We start from the raw sequence: 21,818 nt of genomic DNA, 5'->3' as shown, positions 1-21,818 counted from the left end.
AGAAATTATGCGTCGAACGTCGAACCATCATTTGCATGCGTCTCTTCTTATCCATTCTGCTAACCGATTGCTTGTTACGTTACGCGATACAGTGATTGTGTGTGTAACAGAGGAATTTTTTAAGTAAATAAATGTATAATTATACAGAACCATCATTAACATACGGAATAATGGTTTATATAAATTATCACGGATCCGAACGGTTCCTGTCTTATGGTTTCATGTATTGCAGATGAAATTCCTCGTTAATTATTAATTACGCTGAGATTAGATAATGTCAGCGTGCATTACGCGGAACATTATTCATCGTTGCGTTGTGGCTGGTATTATCGGATGATGTTATTCAAGTAATTAGTATAATACGATATTAATAATTGCTTGTGGCGTGTCCAGTCAAAGGGAATAAAAATCGCATCCCCTAATGTAGGCTATCGTATGGACGAACAATTTCCAAAAGCAAAATTTGCATGCACAAGCAACTACACTTGGAAGATACATCGTGGCCATGTGTGGTTTACGAGCCACCAGTTTCCACCCCTTGTTTATAGCACTATCGCGGAATTTCAAATTCTCGTGTGTTACCTGCACGTGGTGTTAAAATATATCCCTTGCAAGAGGACTTAATTAAGACTGTTTGCTAAAATTGCGTCTATCGCTTGAAAATTTGCGATTAACGAGGGTATCCGAAGAATACGTCTCTCTGTGACATTTCTGACAATGAAATAGTCAAACTTAGAAAATATTCGACACAGCACGTACAATTTTAATCACCAAGATCAACATCGATCATCCCCAATCGACAACCCTTCGAATTCCTAAATAAGATTGGTCGAGTTTAATTTAAAGCTTAGAAAACGAAACTGGCAATCGATTAGAAAAGTTAGTCTAATTAAAATCGTCGAAACCCAATCTCACCCACCCCTACGAAATTTCAGGATAAAAACGTGGCTGAGGTAGAGGAGGATCGTCGAAAGTTTCGCGTCGAGCAGTCCATCAATGAAGACCGCGCGGTGCGAACGGTGAACGAGCTTAAAGGAAGGGAACACCTTCACGAGTGTACGATAAATCTTCGATTTTACACGACTTATGGTAATCGAGTCCGCTCGACGTCCGAGGGTGTCGAAGCCGCCATAAATTCCGCGGGAATTATGGCGCCACTAAAGGAGGCAATTTCCAACGTGGAACCGCCCGGGATAATCCGGGAAAAAGATCAGCGCGAGGATTATTAGGCCCCGCTGCCTCCGCGAAAGTGTTTCCAATTAACGAGAAGAGAATTATGATCGTGGCTGACGGTTCGCTCTACTGGTTCGCCGATAGATTTCAAGTATCGACTGCGAAACGTGCGTCTAAATAAGGGATGAGTCACTTTGCACGATCACCTTGAACTGTTCGCATCCTGTGACCCAATATCCTTAAAATCAACTTCGTACAATTTTTTTTATATCGCAATTATAATATATAAATATTTAATTTATATCGCAAAAAAAAGGAACATTTTTTTCTACAATTTTTAAATCATAATCCTACTGTAAGGCAGAGAAATTTTCACCACCGTTCACGCTCTGATTTATTCCTGTTTATAGCGTGTAAAATTCGCAAGCTAAAAAAAAGATGCAAGTGTCGTCGATTGGCTCGAATAAAAACAGCAATCCTTATCGTTCGAGCTCGAAAAACGGCGGAATTACTTGTCAGGAAGGGAATAAAGTCGTCAAACGACGGAGGATCACCGGGTGAATTCGGGGGCGATGGCAAATGTTCGCGGTCGCGGAACCGTTCAAACGGCCGTCCAGTCAATTCTCCTGGCCAAACCGCAACTGCGACGTGCCATCGACGTCCAGGAAAATTGAAAATCCAAAAAAAAAAAAAAAAAAAAAGTCAGCGCACTCGCCAAGGCGCGCCAGACGGGGAGATTAATGAACGGGGGGATTCGAATAACGAGGCGATAGTCGAAACGTGAAAAGTCGATACTGCGCGGATGTATTTGTCGTAAACGCGCGATTTACACCTTGTGGCTCTGAGAAAAATTCTATTAACACACTTCGCGTGCTAGAATGATGGAGGACGCGGAAATGAAACTTTTATTGGTCGAATAAAATTTGAATAACAATCGATGTGCCATAGAAATGTATTATTTATAGATTTTATAGTATAAGATGGCAACTTGTTATTAATTTGCACATTTTAGAAATATTCGTCTATCCACCGTCGCGATAAATCAATTGAAGTATCCAGATATTTATGAGGGGTAGTACACGTGAAGATAATTCAGACTCCCGTCAACCCCTCTTCGTCCCAAACAAATTATACACACCAACCTTCGAAACCCTCAATTTATTTTCCTCCTCAAGCGTTACGAACCCATTCATTTCCCGCGTTGAATCTCCATAACCGCGATTTTTACTTGTTCCGTGGAAAAAAAATCATACAAAGTTGGTTTCGACTTTATACTTTAATCTGACAGTATTACGATATTACGATTTCTACCACGTGCCCTATTAGCAGACGCTCATAACCAATGCAAGTCCCAAAACACAGCCACATTAGCACACGTACGCCTAAACTTTCGAAGTGAATTTTCTCACGAATGAAGCTACAAACACAATTTAGTTACCCTTGATTTTCTTCTTATTTTGTTTTCAAGAATCATCCCTAAAAATTTCCACTGAACACACAACCAATGCAAGTCCCAAAACACAGCCACATTAGCACACGTACGCCTAAACTTTCGAAGTGAATTTTCTCACAAACGAAGCTGCAAACACAATTTAGTTACCCTTGATTCTCCTCTCATTTTGTCCTCAAGAATCATCCCTAAAAATTTCCACTGAACACCATCCACCCTTACAGAATAAAATAGTCAGATGTTGCTTCTGACCAACTTTTCACGCCACCAATCACCCTGGACCATAACTCCCACCACTCATAAATATCGTATTAACTCGAACCCGTGTATTAGCCCCGATCTGCATACAAGAGGCCTTGTCTACTTTCGCGCGTACCCGGCCCACCAAAATAGGGATAGGCTAAACGACCAAGCGGCGGCTACGACGAGCTTTATTATAATTTCATGTAATTTCGCTAATGGGGATTAGCCGCTGGCCGGACATAGAATAATATTAAGGCGAAACTTCCTCGTGGTACGGTTTTAAGCCGTAATCTAGCTTAATACGACCGACTGGGGGAGGATTATTTTTCGAGGGTACGGATTCTTGTCGGCTGGTAAGCAACCACGGCTGGTACACGCCTCGCGTGTTGTATTTTCGCGGCCAATTTTCCGCGCGGCTCTCACTGAATTACCGCCCCATAAGTTTCGGATCATCGTCTTCAAGTTTTTCCACCCAGGGATCGTATTTTCGAGCTAAGTCCGGGATACTGAAAAGGGCCGAGCTATTTTCGGTAGGGAATTTTAGGTGCGCCAGAGACGAGGAAGATGGGCGAAAGAGTTGTAAAACTGTAGTTGTATCGCGGATGCGTTGGCTTCGAAGCTTACACAAAGAATGTAATTTTTTCACGCTAGTAAAATGAAAATTCCTTCCTCTCTTTTAACTGAATAATTTTACACTATCCTTTATATAATGCAATTTTTATCCTTTTACATAGTACAATTCCTTCTCCTCCTTTATTGCAATTCCTTTTATATAATACAATTCGTATTATAGAAGAATTCTCCAAGTTTATAAAAGTATTGGCTGTACTTCAAGTACTATTCATTTATAGTGCCTCAAAAAATGATTAATTCTAACACCAAAGTTTCCTATTTCCTCGAGAGTAACACCTGCAGAAGTGCGTTGATCAAGTAAATCAATCTCTCGATCACAGAGCAACAATTATCCGGTCGTTCCATTGTAACACGGCTCTCGAAAAGATGAGAGCACGATGGTCAGCGGACTGATACCAACCGGAAAGGATACGAGTCGATCACTAGGCCCGCGCGACCATTAATATTAATGGATTACCGATAGGACGCGATAAAAGCGATTTAATAGCGTAGTTAATGGCATTATATCGTGGGACTACCGGAGCCCATTAGCGAAATTACGGGGAAATTAGATGCGCCAGGGGCTCGCGGTACACCGGTCCCCCTTTCTCAGCTACATTTTCTTCTTTTTCTCTTTTTTCTTTAACCCTCTACGCTGCGCGCCGCATGTCCGTCCGGTTCGCGTCGACCTGCGATGAAATTTCGATGATTCCAGAACCCTCGAGCGCGCGCGATATCGCATGCATTAACGATGCAAATTAATTGCACCGTTAATGCGGTACCTTTCGCCGAGGCACTGGTTATTGTAGCGATGGTCACGCCCGTGGCTTTAGTGGCGCGGTTCTAGCAGCAATAGAGACCGTCCAGAGGGTGTTTACCCATTCACTCGTGCTAAATGTGGAATTTAATTACTCGTCGACTCTCGTAAAAAGAGAGGAGTCTCGCTGACCATCATTTTCGTGGGAAATTGCAGAAAATACCCAAGTTTAATCGCAGAAAATAAAGAGAATTGCTCGAAAAGATTGTTCGAAAGTTAGAAATCGATATAAAATCGTTTCACGGACAATAAACCGTGAAACACTGTCGACGAATACACACGGGAACCGTTCGAAACGTAGTGCAATACCCACTGTGTGTTTTCGAGAAATCGTCTCGGCGAACAACGGCGGACACTCGATACCGTCCGGACATCGAAAATCGTTCCACGGCGCGGACTTAATATCGCAATCGTCGCTTCCAATATCCAACAACTTCCGTCCCCCGGCCATTTTGGTCAGCCGCGAGACTTCCAATTAAAACGGACAAAGAAAAAAGCGAAATAAAAGGAGCGGATAGACACAGAGGGCAGCCAGTGCGGGGCTGTGGACGGGGGTTGAATACGCCGGGACAAAACGGGTCCCAGCCTAATTCCGTCTGCAGCGTGCCCGATAACAATTTCATCCGCGATATCGTCGCTCGATTAGTCGAGTAACACCCGGAAAGGTAGAGGAAGAAAGGTAAAAAGAACAGTGGAAGGTGGGAGGTAGACGGTGGACGGTAAAGGAGAGCCGGAGAATCTCCAGCTGGGAGGTTAAAAAGACGCGAAGAGGGAGAAAAAGAGAAAGGAGAGGTAGCAGCATGGGCAGGAGGATCCTCTCTCGGTCCGGTCGAAGGCAAATCACGTACACGGCCGCCTTCGTTGGCTACTGAATTGAATTTCGGACAACACTTACCAGGGCGGGCTCATGAATAATGCATCCGCCGGAGTGGCTGGTCGCGGGTGTCGCGCACGGAAAAGTGTTGACCCTTCGACCAAGATGGATGAGGCGGCCGTTGATTATCAAAGACAAACGTGGCCTCCAGCTGCGTTTCTTGCGCGCCTCTCCGTGTACCGGGTCGCGCACTGTGCCTGCACGTCCGACAGCGGCCTGCGCCGCTCGTGCTGGCCGCTTTCAAATTTCCTTGATACCCAGAAATAACTGACGCCCGTTCGAGGACGATAAAGTGGCTCGTGCGGTTTCGAAGTGGGTCCTGGGGGGGACCTTTCACGTTCTCGTCTCGAGGGCGGGGGTGGGTCGACTGGAATGCTTTCAACGTTGAATATATGATTTTTATTAACGTAGTTTTTTAATTCTCTGACTTGATCTCTCATTGTTTTGGAAAAAAATTGTTAAAACGCTTCTTATATATTAGCATAAGCAATATCTTTTTTTAACCCTGCACGAGCTTAGAACTACTTGAAAGAGAGACTTAAGCTAAGAGTTGTGATTAAAACGAACCCTAACTAACCCTGAGTAACAGACTCAAACGAACTTATGCTGCAACGAAACTGAAGTGAACCGACTCGACATCTAAAACTGTCCAACTCACCCCTTCACAGCCATGTCCCCCCTGCAGTTATCCACGAGAAGCGCGAGGTTCACAGAAAAACTAATTAGAATCGAGGAAAGGGGCTGGAGGGGTTGAACTATCCCAGAAAGCGGCACTTTGCATATCATTTTCCGGGGACGCTGGCGAGTACGCGCGCGATACGCAATGATACATTACGCTATTACGTTTCATTGCCCAACATTAGACGAGATTACGTAGCTTCCCACGGTATTGCGTGGCCCCTGGTGACTTAATGGCTTATTTCATCACCGTGGTGGCCGAATATTTTCCCACTTAACCATCTCCTTCGGGACTTTTCAACGGGAATCCCCGCGCGATATCTTTGGTAGTCGGTGGGAATTTGCGAGGTGACCAGATTCCTATCTGCACCGCCTACTCCCTCGACTGAGTTATCATTTTTATCGCTGAGAAGATTCGTTTAACCTTCTCGAGGGAGACAACGTAAAAACGTTTATCGCGGATTCGTGTGGACGTCTCTTTTTTTCTAAATGATTCCAACCCTTCATGGTTCTGTGCGAGGTTGATACGAACATATTTCGTTTACTTCAATTTTTATCACTTCAGTCTCAGGCTGAATCTAAATTGATCCCTCGTGGACCATCGCGCTTTCAAGTCGATCAGATAACGATGTTCGAACACGAACGCTTCTGCTGCGAATATTAATCCCTATTTATCACTCTCGCGTGTGCGAGCACGAGAAAAAACTGAATTACACACATACGTAAATGCCAGGGAGCAAATATCAACGAGGCGAACGTTTCAACGAATCCTCGATAGGCATCGCGTTACGATACCACTAGATGCATTCCTGCGTCGCGGCTGGGGAATTAAAAAGGGAATTCTTATCGGTGGAAACGAGTCGCGACACGCGATCGTGCACGGCCAGCCAGAATGCACTGTGTTGCAGAGATGCAGCGGCGGTTACGTGTCCGACCCACGTATTATGTATCTCGAACAGGAAGTGGAGAAGATAAGACAACTGGCAGTCATTAATAACCCCTCCCTCGCGCTCGAATCGCATCTGGAGCTCTTGCTCTTCCTACTTACAACTTCTCGCCCTTCCCCCCTTTCCATTCACGACTCCCATTTATTCGCAATTTCCCCTCCTTGAATCTTCATTTTTAAACCCGCCATCTCGGTTACGTTTCTTTCAGACACCTTTCTACGTGTCTTCTAATTATTTTGTTGGAAAGATTTATGATTTTGAAGAAATTTAATATGTTCGACAGAATTCGAAGTGGTTAAAAATCTTGAAGATCTCGTTATTTATGCGAAATCAGATGCGTCCACGCAGAAATCGCGATGCAGCCATTACACAGGTACTCGATTCGTATGTACCAACGAATCCACCCCCCCCAACAGATCCATCGAGTTACGCGCGATTTACACTCCTCGCGGAGATCCATTTCCTCCCTTTTCCGCGCGGCAACCTTTTCAATTTCGATTCGCGAGGAATGAAAAAAAAAAAAAAAGTAGAACGGAGGAGGAGGAGAAAAAAATCGCAGAGAGGGATATCGAGTGACGTCCGCGCATTGTCGACGCGCGCGATAAATCGACTGGACCGGTGCGGAAGCACGATCCGCGTCGCGTATCAAATTCGCGGCCGGAAATCATACAATGCGGCTCGTATAATGAAAGATAATTGAAATCAAAACGGGATCGATGCGCGGAGTTATGTTTCGCGGAATCCGTAGAAAAATCCGCCATAAAGCACAGTGGGACCCGCGGGGCACTCGCGATTTTCCAGCCTTTTTTTTTTCACCCTCCTACATTTTTTCATATCCTCCTGTGTTCCGTCCAGGTTTATTACGTTTCCGTGGGCAAACGTTCGCGCGATGAAGCGGTGGCTGAATGCGTGAACGGAATTACGCCGTTCTGGTATGGCTTTTTCTTAAACACGAGATTCCCGGATGTTTCAGTGAACTTGTTAATTTGAAAGTAGATTTTGTCAAATTCCGAATTCCAGTCTTTTCTTCCTAAATAACCAGCGAAATTTAAATATTAAACAGGGAAGGGATGAATATGTAAATGACCCTATTTCGAACATTTAATGGGATTTAACCTAAAAGTTAATCGTCCCATCGAAATGGATATTTTTCATTTCCACGTCTCATTAATATGTATTTTAAGATAATACAATGAACGGTTCGTCAACGATGGCGCTGATGCACCTCGCGAACGAGGGACGCGTCCGTTCAAGTAGTGGCTTCATCTACTTACCACACGGCCATCCAGTTAAAAGTAGCTGCATCTACTTAAAGTAGACCACCTCTAATCAAACCACTGCTGCTATCGAAATATCTCATCGTATTCTTCATAACTGAAGATACAACTTCTTAAAAAATGCGCGAACAGATGCACATACAAAGTAACCAAATCTGCATCCGGATTAATTATACGAAACTCCACTAACCCTGATATCCCAACCCCCGCCACGGCGATAAAACTCATCAACATCCACAGAGAGAGAGAGAGAGAGTTGCCGAGATTTCAGAACCGTTCTTCATTTTCTGAACCAGTGATCCCCTTAATTACCATTTGCCTCTTTACCAAGTCGCGAGTATCCCCGTCAAAGCTACGACCGCAAGACGCCGTCGCGCGACTCGAAAAACAAGTCGCGAATCGAGCGGTCGTCGACGTTCCCCTGTCGCGTTGGTTCCGTCCACGAACTTTTCCAGCGATCGCCACCTCTGGTGATTACGAGCCACCGCGGGAGCACGGGAAATTTCGCGACATCAAACAGGACGAACGAACCGGACGGATCTTCCGGGAGGGCGAAAGTAATTTAGCCTTGGTAATCGCCGGGGGTTTATTATGGCCGAATCGGTCCACGGGGACGGGACACCCGGTGTGTTTGCTCGCGAGACGCGTCCCAGAGCCTGTAGCTGGGCAAATAATATCGGATATCTGGATCGTCCACTCGTTGTGGAGGGTGGGACGACGCGTCCAGTGGCCGTTGGCCACCAAAGTTTCCACGGCCATGTTTGACGCCACTCGTTAAGGAAAATTCATCGATTCCACGACAGACGAACGGAGATAGGTCGACATGGTCGTAGTTGAGAGAAGAAGAGAATTAAAAGTTGGGTTGTTTGGGTTCATGGAAAGGATTTTAGATCTTATCTTTGGATCAACTTTAGATTCTCGTTTAATCTTGCATGCTGGTAGTTTTCATTCTGGGATCGCGTGAGAGGGTTTTTCTTGGTACCGTAATTGACGAGGAAATTTTACTTTTTGGTTTTTTAAGTCCATAAAAATGATGTTGAAGGACAAACTGGGGAATGTACTTGTAGTTAATCGAACTAATCGACGTGTAAATGTTAAAATGATTTTTAGGATGTGTGAAGACATCTTGTAATTACCCTATGACGTTTTTCAGCCACGCGTAATGCGCGATGCGCTAACGAACGTGTCACGCGAAACACGGTCGCACGGTAAACAGGAGAAGAAATATATGAATGTTGGAACAAAGCTCCGTTGAAATAACCAGAAACGAAGAACAAAGATTCCCTTTGTGCCTATTGAAATATCAATAATTTCATTCCGGCGAAACGCGATCGCGAAAGTAGCTTGAAAGCATTCTCCACTCAGCGAACGCCGAAAAAACGAGAGAAAAAGCACAATGGAACAAAAACTACCCGAACCGAGGCGAATTACAACGCGAAACAACGGCATTATACGTTCCGCCGGGTTTTTTAAACATATCTGTGTTTAATTTCGCTACGAATCACAGAGTCCTTCCCCCGACCATCGAGCGAAACGCGAGAACCAAGCTGAAACTGCTGTCGTTTCCCTCTGCCCGCAAAGAAGAGAGACAGAAACGGGTGCATAAAGCGGCTGGGGAAAAAAAAAAAGAAAAAAAAGGAAACTAAAACCGACGAAACGCGTGTACGCGCGCGCGTGGACGCACAGAGGGGTGCAAAACAAAAAAAAAGAACGAAAAAAAAAGGAAAATGAGACAGAGAGATCGAAAAATTCGACGGCAGGAGATTTTTAGCGAGCACAGCACGCTCCTTTCATCGTGTCCCAACTCTTTTAGAATTATAGCCGCACAAAGGTACAGAGGAGGGTGGGATACACCCCCCCTAACTGCGAATGCAGGCGCGCGCGCGTGCGCCCGCGAACCTGAAGATTTTCAAAAGGACCACGCGGACGTGCCAGGCGTACAAAGAGAGCAGTCTCCCTTCCACTTCGATAGAGGAACACCTTGAACTGCCGGACCAGAAAGATTTCGGCTGGTCGTCGAGTTTTCATACTTTATTTGGCCACCCACGTACACGCGTAGCCTGTTCCCGCGATGGATAGAAGGGAACAGGGCCTGGGTCGACGTCGATGGGCAAAGTGGAATGTAAATGATATGTAAACTTACGAGGGCTGGTGAGGAAAGCTGAGAGTCTTTGGGACATCGAGGGAGGGGGGTGGAAACAGATGATTCGAAGAACTGAGAACAGTTGGAATAATTTTTTACGTCTAAAAGATGACACTAATGATCTGTAGGTCTATTTTTTTCAACGTAGGCTTCACTGAAACGATATATCCTGCAAAATTATTTGAGAGAAACACGTATACTCGTCGTGTAACCAAATATTTGATGAATGACGCGAAATGTGTGCGGAATAAAATGAAACGAAAATACAAATGGAGTATTTTCAGTATATCGAAAAGCCTGGTAACGCGAGACTGTTTTTAATTTGATAAATTTGCTTTACAGTCCCTGTTCATCCAGACCATTCCATTGGTCAAACATCGGACGATGACAGATTTTCACCAGATATGATTGGCGGTGGCGATTTTATCGAAGGGTAAATATGAAATTTATTATTCACGTCACATCGCTACGAACTACCCCTTTTTACCTTATGATAGAAAAACAAAAATTTTCCCTTTACGTACAAGTAATAAATATGGGCTCGTCGTACTGTTTTTTTCTTTTAATTTAAAGTGTAGAAGTTCTTTTCTACATTTTTAGTCTCAAAGAATATTTTATAAGTCTCGTATAACACGATTCATTCGTTCTGTATTATAGCAACCGTGTTATAGGAGGATCTCTCTATACAAGAGTTGTCTGAATTTATTAAGTTCTACTATGTGATAACTGTGTTTGAAAATTATTGCAATTTATACACGATAGTATGTAGAATTTAGCATTTTAATTAATTCAGAGTATTACGTTATCAAAAATTGAGACTATTTTGAAAAAGGCATATTTTCAAAAACTTCGATTAGCGTGAGTTTACAAATGGACGCCGGGTGTGGTGTAATATGACATAAGATTTCTGTTAAAATTTTTGATAGATAATTTATTAATATGAAGCTACTCTTGTACCTAGTATTGTTACGGAATACGTGTATTTTTGTACGTGCCATAAATAGTGTCAAAAATGTTACTAATGTTACAGAAACAAGGTGATCATTGTTTGTTGTTTTCCAACGAGGTTAAACTGCCGCGAATTTTGTACATAAATTGAAGCAAAACCATGTAACTGATACGTATTGAATAAAGAATCGAGAATTAAAATTTTGTGTGACTTTCATTTCCATTTTAAAACGTTTTATATCATGATTTATAGTATTATTTTATCTGTCATTAGATACCATCGATTGAGGTTATGTTTTGAGAAATAAAATGGTTTGTTTTCATTAAAATCATGACATAAAATGTTCATGCGATGAAATAATAAATTGATATTTTTATTTTACGGGAAGAAAGAATCTATAAATGTGCAAATCAAATCAGAAATACGCCGTCTTACAAAGTAAAAGGGGAAAATTATTGTAAACCTAACCTATCAGACTTATATCATAACTTGGTGTATTACTGAATGAATAAGTTGAAATAAAATTGTTTCGTATTTTACGTTGACAGCATTGGGCCTGGAGATGGATTAGATCTCTCAGGAATTGGTATGTCAACGCCACACATCTCTCATCTGGCATCGACAAATCCATTTAGTATATTACCACCGAGTCCACAACCGACTAGTTCTCAATCTAGTACTATAGACGTTCATGGAATCAGCGGCCTTAGAAACGTCAATATGCAATTACCTCCTGGGAGAAAAGACAATCATGAAGGAAAATGCGAGGTACGAAGAGACTTCTCTTTAAATCCAGCTGACTTTGATAGACATTATAATGGTTCTACACTACAGATATTATACATTTACTCTTTCAGATATATGTAGGGAAAACCTGTGCACAATTTGTAGGAAATCGATCAGTTTATATTCCATACTCCATGACGCAAGAAATGCTCGATAACAAACTGATGAAAGCTTTTGGTGTTATTAAGTATTCAAAGTAAGTAAATTGTACTGTGATCTTTTGTAAGAAGTCCACTGGATTACATTTCATTACTACTGGATTAATTCTTCGTTTATGTTCCAGTGAGGTCTCATCAAATTGCGAGGGTTACGCGAAACCATCGCTGTGTTACTCCGCGTTCCCCATATGCCGTGATCCTGCAAGTATTCTTAAACTTAAAAATTCAGAAGCCAGCGCAAGTTTGTTTCACTTTTTGAACTCGAATCAAGGCGATTTGTCGAGGGACACGGGCGACGGGGACGACGCGGATGATATCGCAGGGCCTCACGGTATGCCCAGAAAACGTAGCGCCACGTTGGGCCCTGGTTTAGAATTCAATCCATACAAAGACGCGAAAATGTCGACTAAGAAGATAATTAATCAAAGCTACGGAGAAACACAATCGTCTAGCAGAAACGAGATCAATCGCAAACTACGAAGGATCTGTCGACAGGAATGCGAGATGCTAGAGAACGACCTCTGTAAAAAGGAGTATGCGATTGCTAAGAGACATCCACTGATTGGACATCAAGTGCCTTTAATCGACTGTTCTGATTTACCGCTGGAAGATACTCCCGAGGCTCGTGATTGTTTAAGTCTTGGAATTTCCTCAGAAAACAATGTACAGGAAAGTATGTACCCGCGAAAATATTCACCCACTATTCCTAGATCCATTATCGCATGCACAAAAAATATTAGACCATACAGAAATAGATTCCTTTATAATCTTTAACTTTCTCTTTTGTAAATATAATATACTATTATCTACTGTAAGAATAACTTCTAATAATATATTTCTTGTAGACGACTATTGTTATTGGGGAAGTGGGAAGTCTTATCGCGGTATCGTGAAAACAAGCGTTAGCGGAAGACCATGTATGCAATGGTCGCATGGTGAATTCAACCTGCAGATTTCCGATTATCCCGAATTAGCCGGAAAGCACTCGTATTGTCGTAATCCGGGCGATAAAGAATTGCAACCGTGGTGTTACGTTTATGTCGATAGTAAACCGCAAAAGGAATTTTGTGATATACCTAAATGTGGTAAGTATTATGTTTTTACTCGAACAAGCAATAACAACTATATCTACGTCGACGTAAAATTACGAGATGAAATATTTATTCGTTTCTAGTTGAAAACTTCTGGATCTATGCAGTCGTTGGTTTTGTACTAACAGGAGGATTTGTTGTCATATTGATCTGTTATTGCTGCTGCTATAGAAGCAGAAAGTCTAGTAGGCAAATGAATCATTTGCCATCGAATAAAGTAAGATTCGTTTCAAAAGTAATGCTATCAGAGAAACCTAAAAATTCAACGATGTTATTGAAATATTTTACTATTTATCTGACAGATGTTAACGGGTATACAATGTGACAAAAATATATACGACGGAAGACGAAGCACTACGCAACCAATGGAAATGAGTTCCCTTTTAGCCGGCCCTGGTAACACGACTCCAGGAACGGGAACATTGAGCAGCGGTAGTAGTAGAACATCCAATAATAGGGTACCACAGTTTACTACCAATAATGTTGTACTTTTGCAAGAACTTGGAGAAGGAGCTTTTGGTAAGTGCACAGCATAAAGTAACGCAAGACCTTCTATATAATTATGCGTTAATAATATTATACCGAATAAACTATGATTTTCTATGTGTTTCCAGGGAAAGTGTACAAAGGAGAGCTGCAAACGGGCAACAAATGCGAACCACCGATTTACGTAGCAGTGAAGACACTGAAGGAGAACGCAAGTCCAAAAACGCAGAGCGACTTCAAGCGAGAAGTTGATCTGATGACTGATCTAAGGCATCCGAACATTATTTGCTTACTGGGCGTGATATTGAAAGGGGAGCCAATGTGTATGCTGTTCGAGTACATGACCCAAGGGGATTTGCACGAGTTTCTCATTTGTCATTCGCCAAGATCAGACGTTCCATTGAACAATGGGACCGGAAAGATTTTAGAGCAACCGGAATTCCTGCACATCGCCTTGCAAATTGCATCCGGTTAGGTCGAATTTCGTATTACTAATTTTAGTACCATATTAAATCAGCCATACTGTATATATTTATACAATTTATCGAATAAAACTCTGTCAGGTATGGAATATTTGGCCAGCCATCACTACGTTCACCGAGACTTAGCCGCGAGAAATTGCCTGGTCGGAGACAACTTGACGGTAAAAATCTCCGACTTCGGCTTGTCTCGAGACATATACAGCAGCGACTACTACAGGGTTCAGTCAAAGAGTCTATTACCCGTTCGATGGATGCCGCCAGAGTCGATCCTTTACGGCAAATTTACGACAGAGTCCGACGTGTGGAGCTTCGGTGTCGTACTATGGGAAATTTATAGTTACGGCTTGCAGGTAACGGGATAGATCGTAACACTAAATAATGGAATAACTATTCACTGTAGTCTGTAAAAGATGGTTGATTCCAAAAGATCACATACCACAACAATTATTAATTTTGCTCTTTAATTTATAGCCATACTACGGGTACAATAATCAAGAAGTAATAGACATGATTCGATCGCGGCAATTGCTACCCTGCCCAGAGGACTGTCCGACGATGATCTACAGCCTAATGATAGAGTGCTGGCACGAGGTGGCGAACCGACGACCGCAGTTCCCCGAGATCCATCATCGTCTACACAACTGGTACATAAACCAAACTTACCTGAGCGATTTCTGTAACGAGTCTATCACCAGCTATTCCGGCAGCAGTCACAAAAGCACGAATAAAACCAATTCCACGCAGCTGTCCGCGCCCATATACAAGTGCGATCCGAAGGACATGAACTTCAAGGGAAACATGGAGCAGCCGTTCTGCAACCTGAACGACCACAGCAACGGGATCAAGATGCTGCCGCCAGGTTTTCAGAACACGAACTCTATCGAACAGAGGCCGAATTGCGGGTTCAGTGAGCACACCACGCCCATGAAGGCGCACCCGTACCCGAGCCAGACGACGAACATCAACCTGAACGAGTACGACGATAAACAGTGTTGCTCGCCGAAATTAAGCGGCGCCAAGAAAGTACTGCCGCCCGCTCCTCAGTCGATGGTGAAAACGAACACGCCCAACGGAACCAGGCCCATGCAAAACGGGGCGCAATTAGTTGTCAGGTTACCAGACCCCAGTAAGGTCACTACCGAGACCAGGGTATCGAAGTGAACGTCAACGGAGTTCGTTCACTTGGACGATTTTTGTATGTTTCTACCGTATTCACCGTAATCGTTGTACAATGTATCTAGAGGGTGGTTCTTAGAGATAAATGGCGACGAACTGATTCGACCTCGTCTCTCTAAAATAGTTGAAGTATAAAAGAAAGGAGTACGTGTAAAATGTGGACTTGAACGAATAATGGAAAAATGTGTTTTAAGGGCCCAAAGGAAGTTTTCAAGGGACCCACGCCAAACACGCCATCTCTTAGTCACATAGAATATTATATTCGTTCCATACTGCCCAAAATGTATTATAATTACACTATTCATCTAAATTAAACGTGTATTTCTTTTAATATGTCGATACTTATTGATCTGGCGCACAATACCGTCTTTGGTTCGAATCCACTTTTGTATAAATATTCGCTACCACAAAAAGTCAATGTTTAATTGCCTTCAAGCAGACTTTAAGTTACTAAGCAGTTAGACCGTGTCATAAAAATAATGACAGAGCTGCGCTTGTGGGATTTTACATGTGAACTTTGAAGACCTTTAAGACCTTTTATCATCATTCGATGCAGTCCAATTTTACGCACATTAATTTCACACGAATTGGAATCATTTTAAGAGGCGAGGCAGAAGAAATAAGAATTACCCTGATCTATGCGGTTCGTTTCGAAGAATGTTGAACAGGATAGGCAGCAGATCACTCTACGATACCTAATTAACTGCCACGTTTCCGCATTTATTTATTTCCTCGATCGGAATATACATATTTTATACCTGTCGATAAACACGGTGTACAACCTTGACGAGTTTTTTATACATACAATATAACGGAATATACATACGTATAAATATGAATATAGTACGCAGTGTAGGCTGTAGGCTGTACCATTTAACGTTGTCGCGTTTCACTATTGTTTCGTAGTTTCACGTGGGCAAGCGTATTTCACGTGGGCATCCGGCGGTTCTATACTGATTTTGTGTAAGTATTACGAGAGTCTAAACGTTTCGTCTACATTGTATTACGAGCCACGGTATCGAGCGATGCACCATCACGCCCGGCAGAATTTTGTACGTTAAGCAACCACCGCGAGACATTTTTATACTGTTAGTTTTATTTATATTTTTGCATATACACGCGAAGCCACGAAATTTCTCGACTGATGATCTATTGTTGCTAGATTGTAATATAAATGTAATATCGTGCGTTCGCCAGGCAGGCTGGCGGACATGATCTACGAAAACCGATCTCCAGAGATAGCACAATAATCAATTATTGGCTGTACGTTGTAGCAGTAAGTCGATTTCACGTAAGCGCGAGCTCGTTGCGCGTTTAAAGTAGAGTGCGAAGGAACACCCTGGCCGTGGGAGGTCGTCAACTGTCGGTGATGATTCGTTTTAAAACGACAAGCAATTCTAATCATATCTGAAGGCGCGTCTATGCGGTGCAACACGTCGGTCCGTTCGTCCAGTTTATGTCGCGCATTGGGGTGTTACAATGTAATGTAACGTGCAACGTAGAAGTGTGAAGGGATCTTAACGCATAAGATGTTACGCGTTGCACATCGCATCGCATCCTAAAGCGTGAACAGCAATTAATCTGCTCAAAGAAACTTGCGTTTAACCAAGAGAAAGGAACCCATTAACCAAACTAAAAGAATTCATTCGATGCTAACTAAAACATTTTTTATACCATTTATACCGTTTCGTACCTTTTGTATCGTTAACCGTACGCGCGTTAACTATTGCCAGAATTTTATACAATTTTCGTAGACTTTGCTGAGTCGACGAACGTCAAGGAGACCGACCCTAACTTCACGACGAGGAGACCTTAATTTCTGGAGGATTGAACGACTATCTATTGACAAGTTGTCGACACGATTAACGTGTAAATTATACAGGATCATTGTATTCGTGTATAGAGCGTAGTGTCTACGACTATATACAGGTATATAGAGCAGGCGTTACATCCGCGTTGATAAACGACTCGAGGCTAGTCTCTGCTGAAGCTCTGATTTAAAAGCGAAAAGGGGGAACGAACGAAACGAATTAACGCCTGTCTCATTACGACAGCGTGAATCATAGTTAATATAAAATCGTAAGCGAGCGAATTACAGGCGACGAGAGCCTAGAGTGAGAGAGAGTGTTTGAACGAGATTGTATTATACTTTTTATAATTTTCTATTAAGCCACAATGGGAGGGCGGAAGGGGGTTAGCCAAGGATAACTATTGGCTGTTTAGAATCGATTTAAACGAAAATGAAGTAGAAGTAACGACTTGAACGATTAAGTTGAAACGAAACACTTTCTATGAGGTGACGAGTCTACGAATCGGTGTGTAATTATTATTATAATCATTATTACTTTTATTTCTATTATTATCATTATCATTAGTAGTATTAATTGTACGATAATCTTAATGGTACCGCGTCGCGGGCTCGTCATCGGTTAGACCAGTGATGGGGAACCCCCCAGAGAACCAAAGCTCGTTTATACTACACGTTTCAACCCTTTTAGCGCTGCGAACTCGCGCGTGAGTTCGTGAACTCCTATAATTTAATTAAAAACGTGGTAGCAACAATTGCCTTTGTACGTTACAGTTAACATACGTTCGTTTTACGTGAGAATTCCTTTTTTGCAAATATAATTTCCGATTCTAAACGAAAATGCTGCTACACGGTTTATTGGGATACATAAACAGTGTATAATGGACAATATCAGATAACTCCGCGCTTCAAGGGTTAATCGATAAAAGCGACAAGTGAATTTACACCAAGTAATTTTCGAAAAATCGTGTGATTTCAGTGGACATAGATGGTACGATATTATAGGATAGGGTTGCTCGTCACTGGTGGTAGAGTTAAGTTAATTTATGTCCAACCACTTCGACGAAGGATCATAAATTTAAGATCTTTATATATACATATATGATCAAGTACGATATATACGATCCATGTTTTTTGTATGAAAGCGATATCACTTAATTTCTTTACCTTGTCACACACCTCGATCCCGATCGGTCTATTTTCGATCCGCAGCAACACGTTCCCTAAATAAATGTTGAAACACGTGTACGTATCGTATCTATTCACTCCCTCTGTCTGATTTCAGTTATTCCTCTTAAAATATTAATTCCAGATGAGAATAGTATACCTCAGTAAACTGAAACGAGAATACGTTTTCACCAGTGACCCAAATCCTAGCCGCGTTTCCGTGTTACGATGATTTATCGGTAGCGCACACGTGCTGATTGTCGTCGTTGGAAAAACGCGAGATCGCGAATCGCAATGCCATTTAGCAAGGCAAACGCAGATAAAACGACGAAGGAACAACGCCCGCGTAACGTTTCGTTAACACACGCCCTATTTGCTGAGACTTTTTACCGTGCAAACGTTTATGACGGTTTGTTTTAATCTCGTAATCGCTACGTTATAATCTGTAATTATGGAGGTCGGTGGAAAGATCGTATTTAGATTTTTCCAAGCTTTGAAATTATAGCTGATACGTGAAATACTTTTATTTAATGGAAAAAAGTAATAATATTAATATATGTAGAAAGCTTTATGAATTGTAAAAAGTGTCAGTCAATTTTTTGCAATTTTTTATGAAAATTTGAGAACATCCGGAGAAAGAATAAATTTTTATTTCAATTTTAGAAAGACGCAAGAAGTAAATTTTAAAATGAAATAATATTCGTTCACAATGCAATTATACAATCACAATTATTTTACGAATTTTCTTTTCGAAAAACAAAGCCAACACAGTGCAATACGCAGGTACAAAACGGTGAAATGCATTGAATGAAAGTGTTATAAAGCTAGAAGATTCGATCGACTGGGCCATAATCGTGATCGCAGTGAAACGCAAGGTATCGCGAAAATATCGGTGGCATCACCGTAATAGAAGCTGATCCCAGCAATCGTGATTGAAACGAGCGTCGTTAATACGAGAACACGCGTTCTCACCAGTATTTCTCGAACAAGACGAGCAGGGAAGTTGCCGCTTTATGAGAGAGCTACTGTTGATCGTGGTAATTCACGAATTTCTGGGAACCGTCCAATCGTTGAACGGCGTGATATGGGACAAGAAAGTCGAGGACTTCGTGCCAATTTTCAGCGTACCGGAATTTGCAGCCGCGAACCAGGAAGTGCTCGATCAGAGCCGAGAAAAGGAAACGTACAATTTCCAAGGAAGAACCATCACGTTGGTTTATTACGAGGTAACGATGATATCTTCATTTTGTGAAACGAAAATAATTTTTATAATGTATTTCAGTTTTTGGTAATTTAAATAATCTTCCCTATAACTGAACATTTTTTTGTCGAAAAAAATATTTTAATTAGAGGATATGCTAGAGATACTATGAAGATAGCTAAATACTTTGTAAATGTAAAAGGGATACTGTGACAAATTATACTCGCTGTATAATACACACAAACTCTATTTTTATCTACGATTATTCTATTTTGTATAATTATTATATGTTCTCTGCTCTCAGATAATGAACCTAATCAACACAAATGCAAATGGAACAGGAATAACAGGAGCCATCGGCGAAATCTGGGGGATTTTGGCGGAACAGCTAAATTTCACGTAACACAAAACTCATACACGCGTTCAAACATCGAATAAAAAGCACAAATCCGCTTATTTTTCAATATCGATCATTTCAGATTGGAAACGATTAAAAAGGATGAGTACAGTTTGGGATTCCCGAACTCTGATGGTAAAATTCATAGTGGTTTACTAAAGTACATTCAAAACAATGAAACGGATGTGATACCGAGGCTGCAAGCTCATGTTAAGCGGCTCGATCTTTGCCAATTCACCTTTCCATTTTGGAAAACCAGGCGAGTTGTATTAAATATTTATTTGTAAAAAAAAATAACGAAATATATAAGAAAAAGTTCGGCTATTTAAAAGTTCCCACCTTAGAGAATAATTTTGGATGTTGTAACAGGATATTGTGCAGTTGTCTTTTAAAGTCTAACATTTTACACGATACGAATAGTTACCAAGTACAGTATGATCATTTTTATAGCTATCGACTGTATATTCGACAAGAGGTGACGCATCTCACTAGTTGGATGATCAAATTATTCTCTCGAAAGGTTTGGTACGCGATTCTGTTTACATACCTTTTGCTAAGCGTGTGCAGCTTCGTGTCCCAAGCGATACAGTCGGAAATGGAGCACAAGATCTCGAATGCGAAGCTGGTGGACCATTTCTTCTACAACTTCGGCATGATCTGCGGTCAAAGTAAGAAGAAATGTAGCGTAACGTTCACATTAAGGATTGAAGAATTGTGAAATAAAAACTTTTCACAGGCTATCTCCCAAATAGTTTATCTAGAAGCTCAAGAATCGTGGAGCTATGGTTGGGCCTGTTCTCCTGCTTAATTAGAACTGCCTTTGGCGCCCTTTTAATAAGCTACATGACGCAAACTACCACTGTACCCCCCTTCACGACTGTAAAATCTCTGCTGTACGATACTTCCTACAACATTATAGTTCTGCACGGCTCTCTGCCTACCATCCTTTTTACGGTACAGAAATGATAAAAGTTAGCAAAGAAAGTATTCTGCGGACAGTTATGCGAAGTAAAATTGTATTAGAATGGAAGAAAAGAAATTCATGATATTTGGACATTTAAAGATGATTAATTTCTTTTATTAATCGGTGTTCAGATGTCTCGAGGTCCTGAATACGATGAAATAATGAGGCAGCACCGATATATCGTGGAAAATACGCGAGATGATTTGTACAATACGGTGTGCTCGTCGAAAAAGCTCTACGCGGTAATTTTAGGTGAGGATGAGAAGAAGGCTGGAGGTATGTACATCTGTCGACTAAAACCTGTGGGGATCTCCTTGTTCGGTACATGGATTGTCTCCGGAATCTCATGGAATTTTAAATATAAAAGAACGATTGATATGGGGTAAATAATATGAATAATTTTTATATATGTTCGACAACTATTGACGGAAAATTAACGGTACGATTCTATGAGCCAAAACAGAACGGAAGTCAAGAAGATAAAATATTGCAAATGCAGCGCGAATATGCGCGCAGTCACGAATCGACATATCCATTTTTCTTCTAAAAACGGAACACTAAACGCCATTTTGTTATTCTTCAGCTCGTTTTGATCCGTAGAATAATTCCTAATATTTTCTAGCAACAGTTGATGAACATAATTATATCATATTTTTATATTTGAAACGCATCTCAATTAAGAGATGAAAAATAAAATAATTTCATGTTGTTTCTTTTATGCAGGATATTAAAATTATACGAAGTTGGTTTTATGAACCTATTGAAACAACGTTGGATTGAATCGAAAAATAGGGAAATCGACAATCCTACTGTTATAGAGCCAATTATCATCGACCAAGTGTATTTAATACTTTTATTATTTAGTGGTGGATTATTGCTATCCGTCGTAATTCTATTATTTGAAAACCTGATGTTTCACTATAAGAAATGTTAAATGTTT

General features: G+C 41.5%; 3 protein-coding genes across 4 annotated transcripts in view; 2 read left to right on the top strand and 1 right to left on the bottom strand.

The window, feature by feature from the left end:
* Ror (tyrosine-protein kinase transmembrane receptor Ror) overlaps window positions 1-15,579 on the top strand; it is a 49,077-nt gene extending 33,498 nt beyond the window's left edge. Inside the window, exons 4-14 of one of the 2 annotated variants that reach the window (XM_076905922.1) lie at window positions 10,557-10,647; window positions 11,712-11,931; window positions 12,021-12,145; window positions 12,233-12,780; window positions 12,953-13,192; window positions 13,282-13,415; window positions 13,501-13,717; window positions 13,813-14,154; window positions 14,248-14,516; window positions 14,638-14,810; window positions 14,877-15,579. In XM_076905922.1, the coding sequence (XP_076762037.1) occupies window positions 10,557-10,647; window positions 11,712-11,931; window positions 12,021-12,145; window positions 12,233-12,780; window positions 12,953-13,192; window positions 13,282-13,415; window positions 13,501-13,717; window positions 13,813-14,154; window positions 14,248-14,516; window positions 14,638-14,810; window positions 14,877-15,327 (2,810 nt within the window). In that variant the 3' untranslated portion in view covers window positions 15,328-15,579. Of the gene's footprint in view, window positions 1-10,556; window positions 10,648-11,104; window positions 11,252-11,711; window positions 11,932-12,020; window positions 12,146-12,232; window positions 12,781-12,952; window positions 13,193-13,281; window positions 13,416-13,500; window positions 13,718-13,812; window positions 14,155-14,247; window positions 14,517-14,637 lie in introns of those variants that run through there. The other variant, XM_076905923.1, reaches the window with a different exon arrangement.
* The window catches only part of LOC143429616 (uncharacterized), a 148,569-nt gene that overhangs the window by 10,042 nt on the left and 116,709 nt on the right, over window positions 1-21,818 (bottom strand). The window lies entirely within an intron of this gene.
* On the top strand, window positions 19,330-21,812 carry LOC143429618 (putative glutamate receptor). Its single transcript, XM_076905296.1, has 7 exons — window positions 19,330-19,542; window positions 19,822-19,916; window positions 19,997-20,173; window positions 20,365-20,582; window positions 20,651-20,868; window positions 21,010-21,260; window positions 21,602-21,812. Exons 1-7 carry the CDS (start codon window positions 19,330-19,332, stop codon window positions 21,810-21,812), a joined length of 1,383 nt encoding a protein of 460 aa, XP_076761411.1.

The sequence above is a fragment of the Xylocopa sonorina genome, chromosome 12, assembly GCF_050948175.1.
Source record: "Xylocopa sonorina isolate GNS202 chromosome 12, iyXylSono1_principal, whole genome shotgun sequence".
NCBI classification, from domain to species: Eukaryota; Metazoa; Arthropoda; class Insecta; order Hymenoptera; family Apidae; genus Xylocopa; species Xylocopa sonorina.
Note: the sequence above shows the minus strand (reverse complement) of the source record. Positions and strands in the feature narration are given on the sequence as shown.